Source organism: Agelaius tricolor, unplaced genomic scaffold (assembly GCF_023055355.1).
Source record: "Agelaius tricolor isolate 1412-34295 unplaced genomic scaffold, bAgeTri1.0.p SCAF_13, whole genome shotgun sequence".
In the NCBI taxonomy this organism is placed as follows: domain Eukaryota; kingdom Metazoa; phylum Chordata; class Aves; order Passeriformes; family Icteridae; genus Agelaius; species Agelaius tricolor.
Genome location: NW_027269273.1, coordinates 5,057,232 through 5,079,940, shown reverse-complemented (window position 1 = coordinate 5,079,940; position 22,709 = coordinate 5,057,232). Strand labels below are relative to the sequence as shown.

General features: G+C 44.8%; 1 protein-coding gene across 6 annotated transcripts in view; it reads right to left on the bottom strand.

The window, feature by feature from the left end:
* Positions 1 to 22,709, bottom strand: part of RNLS (renalase, FAD dependent amine oxidase) — an 81,691-nt gene that overhangs the window by 29,277 nt on the left and 29,705 nt on the right. For 5 of the 6 annotated variants that reach the window (XM_071438551.1, XM_071438553.1, XM_071438554.1 and 2 more), the window contains exons 5-6: positions 6,271 to 6,444; positions 1,320 to 1,495 (exon numbers count right to left, since the gene is read on the bottom strand). In XM_071438551.1, the coding sequence (XP_071294652.1) occupies positions 1,320 to 1,495; positions 6,271 to 6,444 (350 nt within the window). The remainder of the gene's footprint in view (positions 1 to 1,319; positions 1,496 to 6,270; positions 6,445 to 22,709) is intronic. The other variant, XM_071438555.1, reaches the window with a different exon arrangement.

Genomic DNA, 22,709 nt, shown 5'->3' with positions numbered 1-22,709 from the left:
TACTTTATTATACTATATTATATTAATGAATATTATATTCTACCATACTAAAGAATACAGAAATTTACTGAATGTTATAAAGATAATAATGAAAACTTGTGACTCTTTTTAGAGTCCCAACACAGCTTGGCTAATGAGTTAAAAGAACTCACACTAGAATTTAATTAGGTGATTACTTTTGGGTAAACAAATTTTAAATACATTCTACATGAGCACAACACAGGAGAAGCAAATGAGATAAGAATTGTTTTCCTTTTCTTTGAGGCTTCTCAGCTTCCCAGGAGAAAAATCCTGGCCAAAGGGATTTTATCAGAGAATGTGAATGCCACATGGATCCAACTTTTCTCCCCCACTCCCACCCACAGCTCTCGTGAGCACCAGCAGCTCTCAGCAGGTAAGGCAGGAGAAAAGTCAGATGTCACAACCAGGGAACCTTAGCAGTGACACAAAAAAACCCCCTGAACTGATAAAGAGGAACTTAGAGAACACACCACGATTTTGGTAGGTTTTATATAAGTATTAATACCCGTGCTGAGGTTGCTTTTGCAATCCACCAATACTTTACTTGCAGAAAAATAAACTTTGTGCTACCCAGACCAGGTTCCCAAACTGGATGCAGATCAAGGGGTATGAGCAGACTCCACAACAGCCATCCACAGCAATTTCAAAAAAGGAAAAATTTTTAGGGGACTGCTTTAAAAGTAAATATTTTGTATGAACCTCCACGTTAAAATTCACCAATGTAAATTAACTTGAGAGGCTTTGGGTAAACATGGAGATACACTCCAATACTTTAGGAAATCGCCAACAATTTCCTTGGATTTTTAAAAGAAGCCTGCAAAATATGCACATTTTGCTATTAGTACCCTTAGGTAGTTTACTTTAAAATCCTTTTCACATAACATTCTGTTAAATTGAGCTGGGCCAAATCAAATAATAACAATTAGTACGTCTGTACTTCTGCTCTTCTGTGGCAGGGTGGGAATTTTGCTAATAATACCACGTACTTTTGGATGCACACAGATGTATTGAGTCAGGATTTTTAAATACCAGTGAAAATCCCACCGAATTACGTGGGATTTACTTCCTTCCTGTACACTGCTCCTGCCCCTGCTTACCAGGAGAGCTGCACAACTCACTGCTGAGCCAGGCCAAGGATGTTAGAAAATGGCTAAAAATGACCTGGCTGTGCTGGCCAGCCCTGGATGCTGCTCATGGCTGCCTGGAGGAATTTGTTATGGATACTGAGCAACCATTCCTCTCCTCTTGCTCCCTGAGGATGGAAAATGCAGCCCCAGCAGGTCCTCCCAGCTGAGTACCTGGGAGTATCTCCATCTCTGGCACTTGATGCTGCTTGGTTTAGGCAGGGAGGGCACAATCCTCTGCAGGTGGCTGAGAATGATCTGCTGCACCTCCTCAGGGTCTGAGTCCAGGTGCTCGCTGCCAAAGGCCACAGTGGTGTGCACCACAACTGAGGGCCCAATTTCAGGAGACTCTGGAAGAAAGAAAGGAAGAGGAGAGGTGCTTTTGAAGCATTGCTCATTCATACCTGCCTTCCACACATGCTCTGGCCACAATTGTGCCTCTGGCCTGGGAGTCAGTAAGAACAAAAATGCCTGTGGTACCACTCTGTTCTTCCAGATGGGAAAAAAGCACATGGAATAAAACACAAGTCAAGGAGGACAATCTCTGCAACAGCCTGGCCTTGGACACTTCCAGGGATCCTGGGGCAGCCACAGCTGCCAGGGCCTCACTGTAAAAAAATTGGGTTTTTTATCTCATCTAAATCGACCCTCCCTCAGTTTAAAGCCATCACCCTTTGTCCTATCACAAAAATTTGTTCTCATCTATGAAATCATAGCTCAAGTGCTGATGTTGATCCCAGCGGACTTGGAAAGGGCCAGGCTTTGTTACATTTGGGGCTGGCTGCAGGTTCTCTGCAGCAGGTGACTCCTGCCCCCTTGGCATGTTGGCTTGTCACCTTACAGATGTGGCCTAACAACCAGGAGCCAGGGAATTTGCCTGGATGAGGGGATTTTTGGGTGCCCCAATGAGCCCTGAGGATGGAGCAGGGACACCCCATGGGGTTATGCTGCATTTCAGCTGAGCTGGCTGTTCAGTCAAGTGATTCCCCCTCACTCCCTTACCCAGCAACTCCCTCCTTGGGAAGCCTCTCCTGGTTAGACCTTTGTTTGGACTAGCACATTCCTAGAAGAAGATTTTCTTTTCAGCAAACCAGTGTATTCTGACCCAGGAATCCACAAGGAAAGAGGTGCTTGAACACTTGCTGACCATTCTGCCTGTTAGGCACCAAGCTTGATAAACTCCTTATCTCTGCTCTGCCACTGAAGAAACCAGATCCTCAAGCTCCCCTCTGGGAAGATGAGACATTCCAGCTTTCCAAAACGATTGTTGGAGTGCTCAGGGGTCATCCAAGGGCCACACCCTGGTCTCCAGCAGAAAACTGTCCATGGATGTGATAGGCCCACATCTCCCACAGGAGTGTTCTCCTCATTTTAGGGGAACAGCATTGAGTGTTTTTCTCACATTGCTGGCCAAAACCTGGAGCCGTAACGGGTCCCAATAAAAACCGCGATGCATTTGTTTCCTGACCCTCAGGGATTTGTAAGCTTCCTGGGGAGATGTGTTTTTCCATCTGAACCCCATTCTGGTCCTGGGTAGCAGGAGGGGAAGGGTTTTTGCCATACCAAACAAACCCTGGAAGAAGAGAATGCTGCTGGGGCAGCATGGAGGGCAGCAGAGAAGCTGGACACCTCCAGATAGGCTGGAACTGCATCCCTGCTCCCTGGGAGGCTTCACACCCTGCCAAAAAAGAAATCAATGTGCAGGCCTCATAAACCCTACCCAAAAGTTCAAAAAGAGCAGTGATCAACTTTACTACACCTAGAGATCAAGAGAGGTGGAGGGTCACTTTCAAAATGCCATGCTGCTATTTGGGAGGAGGGCCAGTGAGCTTCTCCATTATCCTCAGAAATTCCCGTGGTTCCTAAGGTCCCATGTTCTCCCTGGAATAAAATCTACTCCCTGAGAAGGCACATTTGGGAGGAGTCATGGAAAGAATGGCACTAACTTTTTCATATTCAGAAACCCAGCATTTCATTAGCCTTACCAACAGTTTCTGATTATTTTTCTAAGAGGCAGGCAGGGCTGGCAGAGGATTACAACACAACTGGCTGTGTAACAAGGCAAAAACTTAAACAGTTCTTTAACTCCTTCATCTTCCTAAAAATTCTTATTTCAGGAAGGAATGGAACCTCCATTTCAAAATTGAAGAGGCTACTCAGGAATTATACAATGCCAAAAAACCTGCAAGGCAGATCTTCTCTTTGAATTACATAACCCCACAATCCTGGAGCAAAAGAAAGGAACCACTTCCCCTTTGATGTGTCATCTATCTTTAGTCCTCCTGGAATGCAGAGAGATGCAAAGACTGCAGTATTCCAGAAATAATTGATGCTGGAGAATTCCCACTGTCCCCCCCGACCTGGTATAAATATGGATGGGGTGTTTGAGGCAGCCAATCCCACAAAGTGTTTAATATTCATGCACGGCACACGGGGAATTCAGCACACGCTTCTGGTGGGCTCTCCCTTACGTAACATCACCTCTGCAGCAGGCATGGGATTCTGCCCACAGCAGCTGGGATCCTCAGCTGCTGGGAAAAGCCTTCCCTCCTGGAGGCTCCTGGTTACACCAGGAATTGGTGGCACCAGGGAAATTGCTTTATCAAACCCACCCTGCTGTGTGATTACAACAACGAGGCCGGTTTGGGTTTCGCTGGTGCAACGCCCACGAGTTGGATGGCTCTGCTTTACTGAGTCGAGGCAGGGACTGCCACATCTCAGACAAGTGACAAGGACAGTCTGGGCTTCCAACAGCCTTTGCTGCTGGCCTTGGAGGGCTGGACTAGCTGCTTCAGGGAGATGTTCTCTGAGTCCCTCAGCAGAAAGCTCACGGGATCATAGAATCATAAAATGGATTGGGGATCATCCAGCTCCAAACCTTCTGCAGGGGACAACTACAAGAAAATAACTAGTTATTTTCTCTGGATCTCTACTGTTCAAGGCTGTTTATGAAAAAGCTATTATTTGAGGTGCCAGTGAGGGTGAGATAAGCCTCCATTTATTGTGGGTACATCAGGTGAAGAAACAACTGGAGAAAGTGACGGCTTTTAGGGAATGATGGCTGCCCTGGAAGATCTCAGCTGCCTCACCCAGCAATTCTGCTTTCTCTGAATGTTTACTTTTTGGTTGTCACCATCCTCTTCTTCAGATGAGTCCAAATAATCAAGGTTGAAGAACAAAAAAGTGGGAAAATGATGAGTGGAGTGGAGTTAAAAGGGACAGCGAGGTGCTCCTGTGCCTCCCACTGAAATCTTCTGCAGGGCAGAGGAAGCACAGGAAGAAAAATGCAGATGCAAAATACTTGCATATGTGCTAAAACAAGCATAAAGGAACTTTTTATTCATGTGTTTTGGTTGCAGGACTTCACATGTAAATAAATTTCACACTCAACCTCCCTTGCCTGTGCTGTCTAAAGCCTGTCTCCTAGGAAGAGACACACACACACACAATTTGTTCTTCTTGGAAAAATTTGCTCATATAAACAGAACTCTCCCACAATTCAAAGGAAATTTTCAGTGAGAAAGGTATGTGTCAATACTGATGTTCTGGTACTTTCTACATATTTGTTAACAATATGCCCCAAATAATGTGCTTTGTTCTTGGTTCAATTGCATCTGGAGACAGCAAAGCTGTTTGATAATTCCATCACAGTTCCATATTTGCTGTTCTTGGTGCTGGGGCTTTGAGACCACATGTGCAGAGAGGTGGGGAAAGTATGGGTGAATTCCTCCTTGACACTGGGAAGGACAATATCAGAAGGTCCTATTAATTATCAGGTATTTTTTGTTGAACACAACAATGGCAACAGAATCTCAGATGCAAGAAAATCTCCAGCTGAACACTGTCAGTAACAAGGAGACAATGCCAGAGGAAAAAATATCACTCTGTATTTGGCTTTCCTTAGGCTCTTTTTTCACATATTCACCTAAGTCTCTGCTGGAGAAAGCACATCAGGGTGGCTGCATCCTTATTTTGGCCAGTCCAGCCATTCTTCTGTTTTGTTTTCACTCTTTTCAGATCAACAGGCTAAATTCTTAGGGCAAACAACAAATGTGTGCTTGCACAGAGGAATGGAGAATCTCTCCTATAAGGAGGAGGCTGAGTGAGCTGGGAGTGTTCTGCCTGGAGAAGGGAAAGCTCTGGAGAGTTCTCAGAACCCCTTCCAGGGCCTAAAAGGGGCTTCAGGAGAGCTGGGGAGGGACTTGGGACAGGGAATGGAGTGCCAGGCCACAGGGAATGGCTTCCCAGTGCCAGGGGGCAGGGCTGGATGGGATATTGGGAATGAGGAATTGTTCCCTGGCAGGGTGGGCAGGCCCTGGCACAGGGTGCCCAGAGCAGCTGGGGCTGCCCCTGCATCCCTGGCAGTGCCCAAGGCCAGGCTGGATGATGGAAGGTGTCTCTGCCCATGGCAGGGGGTGGAACTTTGTGTCTTTGAGGTCCCTCACAAGCCAAACCATGCTGGATTCTGTGACTCTGACTGGTCTGCAGGTGTTTTTTCTTGAGCTATTCTATGCCAGCCCACTCCTGGTAGGTGACACACATTTAATAAATAAAACACACACTTCCTCAGCTGCCATCCTCCAGAAAGACAGGAGAAGGGTCTGTCTTGGGGGAATATTCTCCAAAGCCCTACCAAGCACATGCAGCCATTTCAGGGACTCTCCCTGGTCACAGAAGCAGCCTGGCTGACTGAACTGGGCTGAGCAGCTCCAATTACCCAAGTCATTCTTGCTTCCAAAGCCTTGAGGAGAGAGCAGGAGCTGCAGAGTAATGGGTGACAGGAGACAAAGCGGCGAGTGCACGGATCACTGTTCAAACAAAGGAACCCCAGCTCTTTCTTGGAATAGCAACATTTTGATGTCTCAAATCCCCTGCCACTGGTCTCATAAAGGCAGTAACATAAACCATGTGCTGGGGGCTGATTTTCTGAGGGCCAGCCCGCTCTCATTGTGCGCTTCATTACAGGCCAAAGGCGACATGAAACGCCATCCGCCGCGGCCGGGAGTTAAACACTGGAGTCAAACACTCCCTCTGTTCAGAGCAGCAACACTCAATTAAACAGCATTTCTCATGCTCTGCACCCTCCATTGTGGCTGTGTTTAAGGGGAATAATGGGAGCACTGACCTATATTGCGCTTCTTGTTATCGATGGAGATGAAGCGCACGCAGGGATTATCGGCGACGTAGCGAGCAGCCCAGGGGACACCAATCCCTGTGCCAGCCTCATAGAACAGTCCCAGGGCATAACGGGATGAGTAGCTCACAGATTCCAGTTGCTGCTTTTGACTTTCATTAATTACTGTGAAAAGAGAGAGAAAAAAAAATAAATAAATAAAAAAAGGGGAAAAGGAAATCAGACAATCCCTCTCCGCTCAGAACATTAAATATGGGAATGCTGCGGTTAAGCTGATTATTCCTTCCTGAAAATGACCAGACTGCTAAAACTAAGAATTTAATATTAAGCCCTGTGCTTTGTGGTATTTTTTTTTTTCTGGGACACCTCTTCATGAAGTTTTAATGGTGCATTATGTGGAGTGTGTCCTTCACACACGACCCTCCCCCAGCTGCTGGGGGTTCATCACCCAGCTCTCCCTTCTAACTTGAAATTTCCATGATTTTGGTGACTTTTTGTTTCAAATCTTCTCTCAAAGGGTGAATAAATAGCAATAAAATGCTTGGGTTCCCTCAAGGACATCAAGTAAATGGTCATATGGCTCGACAAGCACCAAAATGATTTCACATATCAACAAAATGAACTCAGAGCCTCTTGAACCTCTGGGGAGAAGAGCCCTGTGACTTCTGTGCTGCAATTCAAATGAATGAAGAAAACCACACTTCAGCCTGCAAAAGCATCAGAGTGAAGTTCAGCTCCTTCAGCTGAAGGAATTTTAAAGCAGTTTGGAAAATTTCAGAGCAAGCATGAATCCTAATTCCTCCCTATGATTAACTCTTCTATCTTCTAATTACAGCAAGATCTGCTTTTTGCTGCAATTTTGTAATCTTCATAAAAAGCTGCACAAAGTAGCATTAGCCCCACGGTGAGCATTCAAATACTATTTAATTTCATGCCACAGGGAAATCCACCAGCTTGGCTAATTGTGGAGCTCAGTCCCATGTCTCTCTCCTCCTGTGACTGGATGGATGTCCAAGGCTTCTGTGAGCTGGAGCAGCACACAGCAGAGACAACAGCTCAGCTGATGCTGCATGAAGAAAGGAACAGCTCACCCCACAATGGGGCAGGCTGACCAAACTCATGGCACAGCACTGTGTCCTGCCAGCTCTCCCAGCTGAGGGGCTCCTGGTGGGTCTCCCCCATCAGCCTGACCTAATGCCCAGCATATCAGAGGATCACAAGTCAGATTCCACCTCAAATCCCACCAGAAACCCACCCTGAAATGTCCCCAAGGGGAAAAAAAAAACCTGAAAAAACCTGGGGAGTTTTTTTCACATTTTCCCCATGAATATGCTGGGGAACAGAGAAATGGGGAGAGCAGAAAGAAACACTGACCAAGGCACAAAACCTGGGGAGAGGAAAGGAGGAGAAACAGGCTGAGGACAGGCTGCAGTGCCCAGCGCCTGCAGGTGCTTGGGGACAGTGACAGGCTGCTCACCTGGTGACATGTGAACCCCAGAGGAGCTCACACAGGATCCCTGAGGCTGGAAAATCCCTGCCAGCCCATGGAGTGCCAGCTGTGCCCAGTGCCCACCTTGTCCCCAGCCCAGAGCCCTGAGTGCCACCTCCAGCCCTTGCTGGGACACCTGCAGGGCTGGGCACTGCAAAGCTCCCTGGGCAGCCCCTGCCAAGGCCTGAGCACCCCTTTCTGAGAAAAAAGGTTCCTCCAGACCCCCAGGCTAAGCCAGAGCTGGGAGGGAACCTGCAGGCTGGAAGCAGGAGGGCCCTGGAGCCCTGGCCAGGCTCAGGGCAGCTGTCCCAGGTCACTGGGGCCACATCAGGGCATCCCTCAGCATGGGGATCCCCCAGCACCCCATCCCAGGGCTGCTCCCCTGGGGCTGCCTGGGGTTTCCTGTGCCCCAGCTGTGCCTCTGGTCTCTTTCTGACCACACCATAAACCAGAACTGACTAAAACCCATCATCCCCAACAGTCAGCTTCATACCCCAAAATTTGAAAATTTGAAAGTGCATTAATTCAATTACTGACGTGTGTTTGCCAACTAATTTCCTTCACTACCGCTTAGGTTCTTCAAAAAAAAAAAAAAAAAAAGTCTGTGGTTCACTGGGTTCTAAGCAGCTGCATATTTACCAAATGGAGGAAGTTTCTATAGCTTGAGAAGCCAGGCAAGAAAGTGACGTCAAATTTGAAATCCAGCAACAAAAAAAGCTGAGCTATGTGCAAAAACAAAGCTAAGAGCTGTAGGATTGAGGTTTTTCCCCTGCTCCATCCATTATGCATTTCAGCAAGGCCAACAAGTTGATCTAAGGACATGGAGAGAACCTTCATTTTGAATTTCCATACTTTGATTGGTTTAAATGAAAACCAGACTGTTGTTTTAACGCTGGGTATGAAACCACAAAATAACTATTAACTTTTCCCCTTCCAACAAAAACGGTTACGATGATTTTAATAACATTTGGGGAAAAAAAAAATAAAAAAAACCAAAATAACAAAACAACCCAAGCTTTTAGAACACAGAATTGCCCAGCATAGAGCCATAGTGATATTTTTAAAGCAATGCATGAAGACATGAAAATCTTGTATTTTCCACTGCAAGACTCAGCTCCAGCTGCACTGTGAGCACCACTGAAGTGAGTGTCCTCTGGAGATTTCATCACATCAAAGCAAGGGCCATGTATACTTTATTTGCTGTTTCTGCAGACACTGACAGCAGAGTGGATTACTTATCTGTAGCACTCAATAAATACAGCCAGGGCCTTTTATCTGCTGTTCCAGGGCTTTAATGTCACCTCGCTGCCTCACTGGTGTTGTGGGAAGGAGAGGACCCAGAGATGCCATCAGGGCCAAGGCTGGAGCTGGCAGGCTGGGAGCACGGGCACCATGCCATGAAGGAGGGAGCCCAGCCTCCCACACAGAGCCAGGGAGGCAAAAATAAACCCAGCTGCTCCAACAGCCTGGAACTGACTGGGGTGATCAAGGTTTCACCCCGGGCTTTTTGCTCTTTCTGCCAGAAAGTGCAGGAGGAGGTTGCAACATCACGGAATCACAGACTGGTTTGGGTTGGAAGGGACCTTAAAAATCATCTCTGCCATGGGCAGGGACACCTTCCACTGTGCTAGGATGCTCCAAGCTCCATCCAGCCTGGCCTTGGGCACTGCCAGGGATCCAGGGGCAGCCCCAGCTGTGCCAGGGCCTGCCCAGCCTGCCAGGAACAATTCCTAATTCCCAATATCCCATCCAGCCCTGCCTTCTGGCAGTGGGAAGACACCCTGCTTTGCAGAGAGGGACTGCAGGAGGGCACAGCTGCATCCCTCACCACCAGCTCCTGGCCATTGTCAGAGAATCCAGCAAGGGCTGGGCTCCCTGCTGCACCTTTGTGCAAGCAGAGATGGGCAAGAGCCACCATGGCTCAGTGCAGGACTCAGGGGGCTGAAACCATGTCAGGACTGCAGGGAACACCAGATGCTGCCATGTGATATGTATTTAAAACAAGACTTGTTTTGGAAAGTTTCACTATTGCTAATTCAGCACTGGTAAAAGCTTGTGGGGATTCATGTCCCCATGAAGTCACCACATGACATCAGAGCTCAGCTGGGACGCCTGCAGCCAGATCTTGCATGACCCCAAGGGTGTGGGGGCAAACTTGGGCAAAGAAACCAAGATCCTGCTTTAAAGGCTTCCAGGGATGAGAGGGAAAACCCTCACTTTGTTTCACCAGCCAGCCTTGCTGAGTGGCAGGGGGGGATTTTGCATCCTGACAATCAGCAGCTCCAAGAAAGGGTAACAAACAGCCAGAACTATCTTCTGCTTTAGTGCACAGCAGCCACTGCCTAGAATGCTCAAAATCCCTTATTAAGGTATTGCCAAGGTGACTAAATCTAGAGCTAATAGACATGACCAGCCACCAAAGCAGTAAGGAAAAAAAAACCCCTTTGGCAGTACTTTGAAGGAATGAAAGTGCTATAAAAACTGCAAAATATGAGGCTGCTGGACTTTGTACTTCAGGAGAAGATGGCTCTTTTTCACCTTAACTTCTTTCACTCTAAACTTCTTATTCTAATAATTCCATTTTGATGGGAATAGCATTAGAGCCTGGCTTGAACTTTGTGACTTTGTCACTGCCCAGCCACCCTGCAGCTTCCTCCACCTTCTTCATTTTTCCTCCTACTTGATTTCAGTGACCACCTGCCTCTCTCACAGCTATGCCCTCAATAACCCCACCACTGACCCTGTGCCCCAAGAGGTTTTGTGGCTTCCTTAGCCTGCTTTGCTTAAGATTCTACTTGCAGCAAATCCCCACACATGACCCAGACTCTGCTGATGGCAGGGCATCTGTGAGTGCCCAGTGCCCACCACTGCTCTGAAAGCTGAAAAGGAAACTGTGGTTAAACGGCTACAAAGCTATTTTCAGCTCAGGTATCAGGCTGAGGGATCTCCAGAGATTCACCCAGCAGAATGGGCAGCTCAGATGGTATCTGCAGGGACAGTTCATTGTCACAGCCTGCTCAGGAGGTGGCTTGGGCTGGCGTTATCACAACATTCACTCACACACCACAGCCTGCTTGGATGGGCACCTCTGCTTGCCCAGCAGGGACCTCTCCCACTGCTCTCCAGAGGCAGGAGCTGCTGCCCTGAGCTCTCCAGCTGCGTGGGGACAAAGGACAGGCCCTGCAGGCCAGGCTCTCAGCAGTGGCCATGCCACTGGCCCCGTGCCACCGCGCTGGCCGCGGCCCGTTCCCGCTGCTGCTCTGCGTGGGAGGGAGCAGAGGTTATGAGAAAGGCTCCACTTTTAATCCAGCTTCCTTATCAAACAGCTCAGAAGTTTGTTGGGTTGGTTTTGGGTTTTTTTTTTTAATTTTTAAAAAGGCAGAGTAACAGTTAAAACCAGCCATGGCTGTGTCTGCACTGAAATGGTCACTAAATGCAGTTATTGCTGTGATATTCTTCCCAATGCTGGAATAACCCTGCTCACCTCTATATGTGTGTTTGCAAGAACAAGGACCTAAATAATTACTTCAAATCACAGCAGCCCTGGCTCACTTGGCACAAAGCTTTGTTATCTCAAGTCTGTGGCACATGAAGGAAAGGCACATGTAGAAATGTAGATGATGAAGAAGAAAAGAGATGTTGGGGGAGAAAAAGGCAGCACAACGGAGTTTTTTTATGAAGTTTCTGATTTTGAGAACTAAGCTTGGATAACTGTCCATCAGCTGCTCTTGATGAGATGATTGGGAATTCACAGAATCACAGGAGAGTTGGGGCTGAAGGGACCTCTGGAGATGATCCAGTCCAACCCCCAGCCAAGACAGGAGCAGCACCTCCAGGTGGGCTTGGATGAATCCAGAGAGGGAGACTCCACACCCTTGCCAGGCAGCTCTGCCACCCTCATGGAAACAAATTCTGCCTCCTGTTGAGGTGGAACACCCTGTGTTTAAGTTTATGGCCATTGCTCCTTGTCCTCAGTATCTCACTCAGTATTAAACTAAAACCTTGCATTTTCACTAGAAACATTTCCATTCATCTGCACAACCACACGAGTTCAAGTTCTGAACCAACAGAGGAATGGAATTGCACCTTTCCTAGAACAGGGGGCAAAGCTGGCACAGGGGCTGAGAGCCACCCACTCCTGTCTCCTGGAGGAAGGGCAAAAAAAAATTTAAAAAATTAAAAAGAAGAGAGGAGGGATGAGGAACCAGGGGAGAAGCTCTGTGGCATCTTTGCCAAACACTTCAATGCTCAACTCATACTTTTTTTCCAAAAAAACCCAAAACCCAGCTCTGTTCTCCAAAGCAATAATAATTTTTGTTACTTTTAACAGACAACTAAATTTTTAAATTTGGCAAACCACTGTCCTCCATCCCCAACTCCATATTTTTACCCTGCATTACGCACAGCTCCACACTGCTCTCTCCAGCCAGCATGCTCACTCTCAGGTGGGTTTAATGCAAATGCTGTCATCATATTCACATTTCCTCATGTTTGTATTCATAAAGAAAACAGTTTTTCAATTTTCCAATAACTGGTTATTTGGAGGGATGAGCAGCTAGGGCAGAGGCTGACTCTCAACCCAAAATCTGGTCGTGCCATGCCCACACACCACAGCATGGAAATGCAGCTCCCTGTGGGTTATTGCATCCATGGTTTTGATCCAAAATTAATGACACTTCAAAATGTGAACCTCTGCTAAGCTTCCACCCCGGGAAGAACAGGATATGACATTTACAAGCAAGTAGAACTAAAGGAGAAGACAATAACTGAGTGTTTCTCAGCACCCAAACCCTTCCTGTGGTTACAGCACAACCTGCCTGGGGAAAGGAAGCCAGTCCTGTCATGGTTCAAAATACCCACATTTCAGCTGGGAAATTTCTTCCAGTTTGGTTTGGCTGTGCAGCCTCCAGTATAGAGTAACTCCTTCCAGCAAGGAATTAAGGAGCCCAGAATTTTCCAGGAGATTTTGGGCATGCCTGGAAATTTAGATTCACTTAGAAAGAACCCTGAGAAATTAGTCAATAAAGCTCAAATAAAACATAAAATGCACGTGTACACTCCAGTTCCTGCTTTGTAAGCATTCAGAGGGAGATGCAGATGATACACATGGCAGATTAGCAGGACTGCAAATCCAGTTTCCATACAAAACCACATTTTTACTGTGTTATTCTCACAGAGCCCAACTAGCTCCTGTGGCTGGCACTGATGTTGACAGAAACCAAAGACATCTTTAAGAAAATCTGATTTATTCGGGGATCTCTACATAGATGTAAGATCTTACCTCTGAGGTAAGAGACTTGGAAAAGCCTGGCTATAAAAAATAAAGCTCATTGTCACATTTCCCCCAGATTAATCTGCAAATTAATTTGCAGAAGTTACTCTGTGACTTGATGTAGGAAGGAAGCTCCTCTAAGTCCTCTGTAATGACAGGGCACAGCAGGAAGATGAAACTGGATTAATTTGCAAATTAAGCTTCCTTCCTACATCAAGTTCCAAAGTACTCCACACAGTTCTGGTACTCTCTGGTGCCAAAATGTAAAAAGCTCATTACTTACATAATCACCATCATAAAACATTTAGCAAATAACTTCTTCACCTACTGTACACACAGCATTGAGCTGAATAATAAAGCCAGGAGGATTTCTTTTCTTTAAATATTCCACCAGTTGCTGAAATTGCATGAAAGGCTTTTCAAGGCAACGAAGCAAGAGGTTGGATTATTGCTCCGTGCTGTGACTCGGGCAGAAGAAACACATAAATAAATTGAATTAGATCTGCCTGGTGTTTGTGGTTTCTGGGCTGCAGCAAGACCCTAATGGCCTGTAGGGCTGGGACACAGCAACTGGGATTCTCCCACAAGGTGCCAGTAAAGGCAGACTCCTGGAAACCCTTCCTTGTTGCCCAGCTCACATCAAGGCCTGTAAAAAGCAATACCAGGCAGTGCAGTGCAGCTCTACAATATCAGACACCAAAGCTATTTCCATTTAAATCAGAACTGGAGGAAAATGCTTTCAGGCATTAATTATTGAGGAAGGATTCAGCTGGCCTCTGGAAATTTCCACTTAAGAGGACATATTAACATATTTTCTTCTCTTTTTAAAGTGCATCTGGTTCATTACCAGGAGGATGCAGAAGGAAGGAGTACAGGGTAGAGCTGTGCACATAAAAAGTCAAAGAAATTGCATTCAACTTTGAAAAGAACCCCCTTGGGGTGACTTGTAGGGGATTTTTCCCCCCCATTCAGGCTGGACTAATAAGTTTCAGTATTACCTCTACTTGGACCTCTGCTTTTGGGAATGTTCTGAGTCACTCCAAGCAGCCTTCCTGGGCTTTCCAGTGCTGGGGAGAGCTCCACACTCCTGACACAGAGCTGTCTCCTCCAGGCTGAGGAGCCACAGGCCCCTGAGCCACCCCATCACCTCTGGAGCCTCTGGAATGCAGAGCTGCAGCCACTCCAGGGGATCACAAAGAGCAGGAACCTGCACAGGAGCCACCTCCTTCCCTCCCACGGTCACCTCCCCAAGGCACAGCTTTTCTCCTGTTGAATCTGAATTATGATGCTCTTCCTCCTGATGCTGTGGGAATTAGCAGTCCCCCTCCTCCCAAAAAGGCAGAGCTGAAGAGGAAGGCACAGCCAAGAAGGGTTTTGCTGCCATCCCCTCCTCCCTGGCAGTCCAGCTGTGCTTCCCATGTGGCTTTTACTGCTAAGGAAAGACTCTGTTAAATACTGAAGGGTCTGTCTGCTGCCTTACTTAGTTAAGAAAAATGCTTGCTGGGGAGCTAAATGACCTTGCACATCTGTAGGGAATTTCTGGATGTCTATCCTACTGCTCATTCTCAGCATTAAGCTTTGTTTTCTCAATTCATCATAAACAGCCTCCCTTTTTTGATATTATTAATGACTGTGAGTTTCTATCTGTCACACAATTTAGCTTAAATGCTTCCAGGCTGCTTCTCCTCCTTCCAGGGGTTTGGCCTGGAGTTGCCTCTGTATTTTACCATCCTCAGATGGGTCCTCCACCAGCTCTGCTCATTTCCACCCCCTCCTGAGCAGAACCTCAGTGCATGCTGATGGGGATTTTGCAAAACCTTGAAGTACTGGGGCAAATCTCAGACTATCCTCTTCCTGTTCAGATTCCTATTATTCATATATTTATATATAAATATATAAATATTATTTATTCCTATATTTATATATTCCCCAGATCCTCCCTTTGGATCTGGTTTAGACAAAAAAAAAAACAAATTAGGAGTAAGACAAGTCTTGAATGGTTTTTTTTGGTTATGACAGAGAACAGTGAGACATTTATTGTCTCTTCAGATAGATGCATCAGAAAAGTGTTTGATGGTTTATAATGTGCTGTGCTTGAATAAAAACCTGATTAGTAAATTTGCAGTAACTTGAAATAAGTTGGACACCTGACTTCTCCAAGAGATGCAAGCCACGATGGTACAAACAAAACCAGAATTTAGTATGGTTTTCTTTTATTAAATCTGCAAAGAATGATCCCCTTATGGAGGTGATTCCTGACAGGAAATATCTTATCAGCTGCCCAATCTATCCTGCTTCCACCACAGGAAAGCACAGAGCAGTATGAAAGCACAGAAGGAAAAAAACCAAAAACACTGCAGCAGAGAACAAATCCCAAAGAGAAAAGGGGTTTGAAGGCAGTCTTAGTGTGAAAGGCTGAGAGCTGGGATTCTTCAGCCTGGAGAGGAGAAGCTTTGGGGTGACCAAATTTTGACCTTTCAGTGCTTGGAGCAGCCAACAAAAAAGATGGAGACTCATTACAAGGGCCTGGCCAAGGGGGAATGGCTCCAAACTGGAAGAAAGTAGGGTTAGGTGGGATATTGGGAATGAGGAATTGTTCCCTGGCAGGGTGGGCAGGCCCTGGCACAGGGTGCCCAGAGCAGCTGGGGCTGCCCCTGCATCCCTGGCAGTGCCCAAGGCCAGGCTGGAGCAGCCTGGGACAGTGGAAGGTGTCCCTGCCATGGCAGGGCTCGGATGGGATGAGTTTTAAGGTCCCTTCCAACTTATGATTCTATTCCTGAAGCCCCCCAGGAGAGCAGAGCTGCAGCAAAAAGATGATTTTTCCCATCTGATAAAGCTCTGTGCTCTGCCTTGGATGGGTGAGCTGAAAACTCACAAAATATCAAATCCCCCTGCTCATTCCACCTGCTGTGGAACGTGCAAAAAGATCAGGATGACAAAGTCACCAGTGAGAAAGGAGGAAAGGCACTGGCACAGGGACATGCCAGTGGTGCTAGGAAATTAATGACAAATCACACACAAATATTTGCAATACAAAAAAAACCCCTAAATTATATTTGGAGGAAGTCTGTGATTTTCTGCTGTTGGGAGAAATCTCATCACGAGCTGAAACACTGAATCCATTTAAATGTAATTTAAACTCCCAATGAGGCTTTCAAGCTTCTAAAGGCATACAAATGATTTCAGAGGGTAAATTCTCATCCTGCTAAGACACAGCCAAGAGAACTGAGCTTGGTTTGTCAACACCTGGAAGACAAGCAGGAGGGAGGTGCAGTAGGTTTAAAGGGAAGAAAGCAGGGGATAAGGCAGAGAGGTGACACAAGGCAAAGACACTCATTTCCCTCCTCATCACCAGAGAAAACAAATATTTGCTCCATACAATCCACCACAATTCTGCCTGTGCAAACACAGAACTCCACTACCTGGCACTAGAAGCTTTTGTGATTATCTTTATATATATTTTATATAAATACATATATTTATATATATTATATATATACAAACACAGAACATTTATATATATATATATATATATATATATATACACACACACACAAACATAGAACTCCACTACCTGGCACTAGAAGTTTTTGTGATTATCTTTATATATAATCATATATATATAAATATGATTATATATAAAGATATATATAATCTTTATATATTTTTATATAAATATATATAAATATATAAATATATATTTATATTATATATAATCTTTATATATATAATATATATATTTATATATGTAAATATATATGGTTTTATATATATAATATATATATACAAACACAGAACTCCACTACCTGGCACTAGAAGCTTTTTGTGATTATCTTTATATATAATCATATATATATATATGATATATAATGATGTATAATATATATAATATCATATGATATATGATATATATATAATCATATCATATATATATATGATTATATATAAAGATATATATAATCATATATATTTTTTATATAAATATACATATTTATATAAAATATATTTTTTATATATTTTATATACATATATAATCTTTATATATAATCATATCCAAAAGCTCCCTGTCTCAGCCTTTTATTCACTCCAAACACTTTTTTTTTTGGTGCCTTTTTGCCTTACCAGTACTTCAGGGGGTTATGGGGAAGGAAATAAAGCAATAAAGTTTATTCTTCCAAGAGGAAAATACTAATTTTTTGAAAAGTTGCTATAAAACCTAGTAGCTAATGAGAAAGTTTATTTTTAGGAGGTTTCTGCACTGTAATAATTAGTCCAGGAGAATCTGGGACACACAATCTCAGGAATCCTCATCCTGAGATAAAGCTACATAACACTGGAGCACCACAGGGCTGAGGATCTTTATAATCACCTCACTAACATCTACAGATCCAAATTTGGATGGAATTTCAAGTTTAACATTCATAATATTGTGTACAGGATGATAATAAAAAAAAATCAAATCCATTTACTTTCATCTGAGAATTCTTTAAGCAGTCTTACAAAGCAAATCCTCTTGCTGGGGAAGAAGAAGCTTTTGGACAATGGAAAATGCCAGGGCTCCACAAGTGCCAGCCTGGACAGACATTTCCTGCAGGAAGGAATTCTCATCCATCAGATCTTTCACCCTTTACATGACTCTCATCTCCTCTAAAAATGGACCTGACAAACCTCTCCTTTTCTAAACCCACACCAAGCTCTGCTGGGTTTCATCTGAGCTACCAGAACTGTGAAAAACACAACAAACCTCCTCACAGAAATCAAGAGACAGAAATCAAGGACATAAAATGCCACTTGGGATTACACATGCCACACTGACACTGTCCATAGACAGAGCACACATGAAATTTGGGGCTTTTGTTTTATTCTGGGTGGTTTTAAATCAAATAAGTTGTGGCCATATTTCTTTCTAGGTTTTATTTTGCTGCCTTTTTTTTGCCTTTTTTTTTTTTTGTTCCCTGCAGCTGAATTAGTTCTAGACTTTCTGAGCCTTTCCTGCCAGAAGTTCTAATAAAGCAAAGACTGAAAAGCTGAAACAAACAGTTTTATCCTTTTGCTATTTTTAGAAGCCCATTTGAATTCTTATGTGCATATTTCAGTAACTAAAAGGGCAAGGGAGAGGGGAAAAACATAATTTCTGCTGTGTTCCAGCAGAAGAAGAATCTGAAGTGGATACAAAGGGATAGGCAGGAGGGAAAAGGGGAAAAAACTGGGACTGGATAAAGGAGCAGGGAAAGAAGCAAAAGGGCAGATGAGAAAAGCAAGGCAGTTTGTACAGAGGAAAAATAACATTAAATGCAAGGCAACAGGACAGGAGGAAAAGACAACAGAAAATACAGTAGAGGTAACAGATTTACAAACAAAAGAAGTTGAGGGAAAAGTGTCAAAGTTTTAGGGAACAGTACTTAAAAAGCAAGTGAAGGATGAATCAAGGGAAACCCGAAGTAAAGGAGGGAAACACAGAACGGAGGTTTCCAGAGAGGGGCAGGCCAGAAGGAAGGCTCACATAAAAACTGAGATGAACAGACACTTCTGCCAGATGTTCTGTCTCCCTGAACTCAGAAGGAACAATGGGATGGCTCCTTTTACTGAACTGGCAGGGAGTTTTTATTTTGGGTTACACACTTGCAGAATTCCAGTTGCCTTGGCCGGTGTGGAACGTCTGAAAGTCTCTTTAAAGATTTCCACTGCCACTGCTGAAGAGAAGCATCCAGAGAGCTGCTGTTCTCCTCCCAAATATGCTCTGTGGGTTTTATTTACTCTTCTGAACAGCAGAACCATAGCAGATCTCTCCATCAAAAGCAGAAGAGCTGAAAGTCCCAATAATAACTTAAAAAATTCCTGTGTTCTGTAACTGAATGCTCAGCACCACCACCTGCCCCGAGCAAGCTCAGAGCTCATTCCACCTTTTCAGACAAGGCTGAGACAACACACAACCCAACTGAAAAATTATTCAGGCCCACCAGGAGCTGAGACATGCTAAAATACACTAAAAATACAATAAATCCAGAAATTTTCAAGGCCAGCTTGAACAGAGCAACCAGGTCTGGTGGAAAGTGTCCCTGCCCCATGGCAGGGGGTTGGAGGGGGATGATTTTTAAGGTGCCTTCCAACCCAAACCATCCTGTGAAATGGGTGAGGAGCTGCCAGTGGGTGTTTTTAGTGGGTTCCTGCAGAGATGGGTAGGAAGTTTTAAAAAGTGCACAATTAAGCAAATGGCAATGGAAAGTTGCTAATGGCCCAAAGTCTGCCTGAGTGGGCAGCCCTGCAGGATCTGTACCTTCCATGCAGGAAGCTGGAGTAGCAAGGAGGAGCAGAGCTTAAATTTCAGCCTGAAATGACAAATTCTGACCTTAAAAAGGAGCTGGGGGAAAAAAGATGTCTGGGAGATGGGGTAAGTAAGGAGGCTCAGCACTTCTCTATAGACAGAGAATTCCCACCTCTAAGAGGGTCAGCCAGCCCCAGAAAAACACTTCAAGAGGCAACAAAACTGGAAAGGAAAGTCCTCAAAAGCAGGTGGTTCACTACTTGGTGTTCCATCTTTGAGGGTTTCTGCAAACCCTGAATGAATTTCTTTGCTGAAGGGCCAGAGGAGAACCCAAATGTGATTTATTGTCATCTGAGAGACCAGGCTCCACTCAGAATGGGAAGGAAGGGATGGCCTGTGGAGGGCAGGGAAAAGACACTGACTGAACAATTTCCAAACTTTAAACAATTTGTGAGACCCCTGCCAAGTCTCTCCTGTCATATCAGCAGCCCAGAGGGGCTCCAAGAGAGCTGGGAAAGCACTTTTCCCATGGCAATGGAGGGACAGGACAAGGGGGAATGGCCTCAAGTGAAGAAGGGAAGGTTAAAAGTAGATATTAGGTTTAGATTAGATATTAGGAAGTAGTTCTTTACCCTGCAGGCTTGGGGGGAGCACCCTCTCTCCTTCCCCAGCCTGGATGTGAGCCAAGACCCAAACACAACTTCCCCAGTCTAAGGTAGCCCAGTGACTCCCCCACCCCTGCCAGCAATTCTGGTTTTCCTGCAGCACAGCCTGGAGCAGGAAACACAGAGATCCATCCCTGATGTATTTATACAATATTTAATGATGCATATATATAATATATATAATATAACACAGACACATCACAGCCCTGATGGGCTGGGCAGGGGCTGAGCCAAGCACAGAGAGCTGCAGGCAGGACAGCCTGGACAGGAGGCACTGGGAGCACTGGGAACACTGGGAACATTGGGAGCAAAGAGAGCACTGGGGGCACTGGGAACACTGGGAACATTGGGAGCAAAGAGAGCACTGGGAACACTGGGAGCACTGGGAGCATTGGCAGCACTGGGAGCACTGGGAGCATTGGGAATACTGGGAGCACTGGGAGCACTGGGAACACTGGGAGCACTGGGAGCACTGGGAATACTGGGAGCACTGGGAGCACTGGGAGCAGTGAGCATCTTTGCCTTCTGACTTTTTCATTCCCTTCAACTTCTCTCACTAGCATAGAAAATATTTAATTTAATATTCCAGACATGGTCAGAGCAGCTCAGTATTTCAGGTGACTCTTTAACTCTGGATTAAAGAAACCCCAACAAAAATCAAACCAAAACCAAATCCCCCAGATGCTGCAGAATAAAACTGATACCACTGTAACCACATGAAAAATACTATCATGATAGCTGTAAAAACAGCATTTCTAGTTTTGAATAGCTGCATGATACAATCAAAGCTCTCTGACAAAAACTGCCAGGAAAAAAAAAAACCTCTTGCAACCCCAGTCTCAATCACTAGGATTGGAAACTACTTATTTTTGACAAATCCCTTCATTCTGTGGAACTCAGGATTGTCACAAAGGCAACAGAAACCCATTAAGTGAGTGGTCCAGGCTTCCAGGGAATTAGGTCTCTTCCCTGGATCAAGTTGTGTATGCCTCAATATAATCCAGAATAAGCAGCTAAATGCTATCACATTCATAGTAAGTAACAGCAGAGCTTTTCAACCTAAACAGCCAGCCCAAAAGAGGAAACTTCTTCTGGAGGAATGAAAACACCAGGAAAACCTTGTTGTGTCTCAGAGCATTCTGGTGAAATCCTACTGGCACAGGTTCTGGTCCTACAGAAGCCTCTGAAGAACCAGTGCAGAAGGGAAAACCAATTACAGCTCAGTCCCTTCTGCAGGACACTTGCTGGTTAGGTGAGAAAATCTGCAGGCATTTTCTCACCTGACTAACCAGAAAAAAAAACAGGCCCAAAAAAAAAAACCCCACAAAAAAACAACAAAAAACTCCAACAAAACCAAAACAACCAACCAACCAAACAAACAAAAAAAAAAAAAAAAAAAACCAAAAAAAACCCCACATAACACAACAAAGAAATCCTGTCCACTTATCTGGAAAAAAAAGTTCTTTCCAAAAATCATGTCCTGGTCTGCTCTGTCAGTTCATCCATAATGCACTTCCCTCATTCAAAGATGTTATTCTGACTCTGGCCTTTGGCTGCAAACAGAGCACAGCGGGACAAGTGCATCCTAAACACGTGGAGAAGTTGCAGTTTTGCTTGGCATTATCACACTGTCCCTTCCTACACTTGTTGGGATTTACAGGAAGGTTATGAACAGGCAGCAATTCTCTCCTCTGCTGTTTGAAATCCATCAAGCACTAAAGCCCCAGCCCTAAGTGGGGCTTTTTACTTTTCATCACACACACACAAAATAAGATACATCAGTATTCAAATTGCAGAATGACCATAATGGATATTTCATGGTTAAAAATACCCCAAGCAATGCAGTCGACATCAGCCACTTCAATTGTTTATAGGACTGCAAACTCTTCTTTTTATAAATAAAGATTTCATCTATATGATCAAAGAAAGATTTCTTTGCAGCCACACTTCTTTAAAAAAAAAAAAAAGCTTTTCAAGTTCAGAAAACACTTAAAGAATGAAGCTTTCCTAGTCCAAGTCCCAGCCTGCAGCAGATTTTACAGTTGAGTAATAAACCCTTTTAAAATATGGTTTATTATGGAAATACTGTCAGAGCCTTAATGAAAGCAGGCGCCACAACAGCAGAGCTGCTTCCACAACAAATGAGCTCTGCAGAGAACAGCAGGCACCCACTGGCCTGCCCATGGGGGGCTTCCCTGCCATCCCTCCCTTCCTTTTTCCTGGCATGGCATCCCTGGAACAGCAGCTCCAAGGTGCACACACCTCCTGCCATGCCATGGAATCACTGCTGGCTGCAAAGTTAAAAAGGGATTTTAAACCAGACTTCAAGGTCTGAGGTTTAATTCAGCTTTGGCTCAAAGAGATCATGAAGAATTAAGATCCCATGTCAGGAATATTTTATGATTTTCATTAAAATATCCTGGCCTCACCCAAGGCAGTTTTGCCCACAGCTTCAGAGCCCGTGTTTTACTCAAAGTAAATCAGAGAATCACCTGCTCATCAGGAAAAAAATATTGTAACAAAAGGGGAAAAATTATGGATTATGACAAGAATTTGTTATATGCTGACAAAATGGGTCAAGACTGAGAGAGTCTGATAAATGTAAAAAGCACCTCAGTACCCCAGAAATTCAGAATCTGTGTGTAAAACACACTGAGGGCACCTATTCCAAGCAGGAATGTTCCCAGAGCACAGAGCCTCCCCTCCTTCTGCTGCCTTCCCTCCAGTTTTGCCCACAGC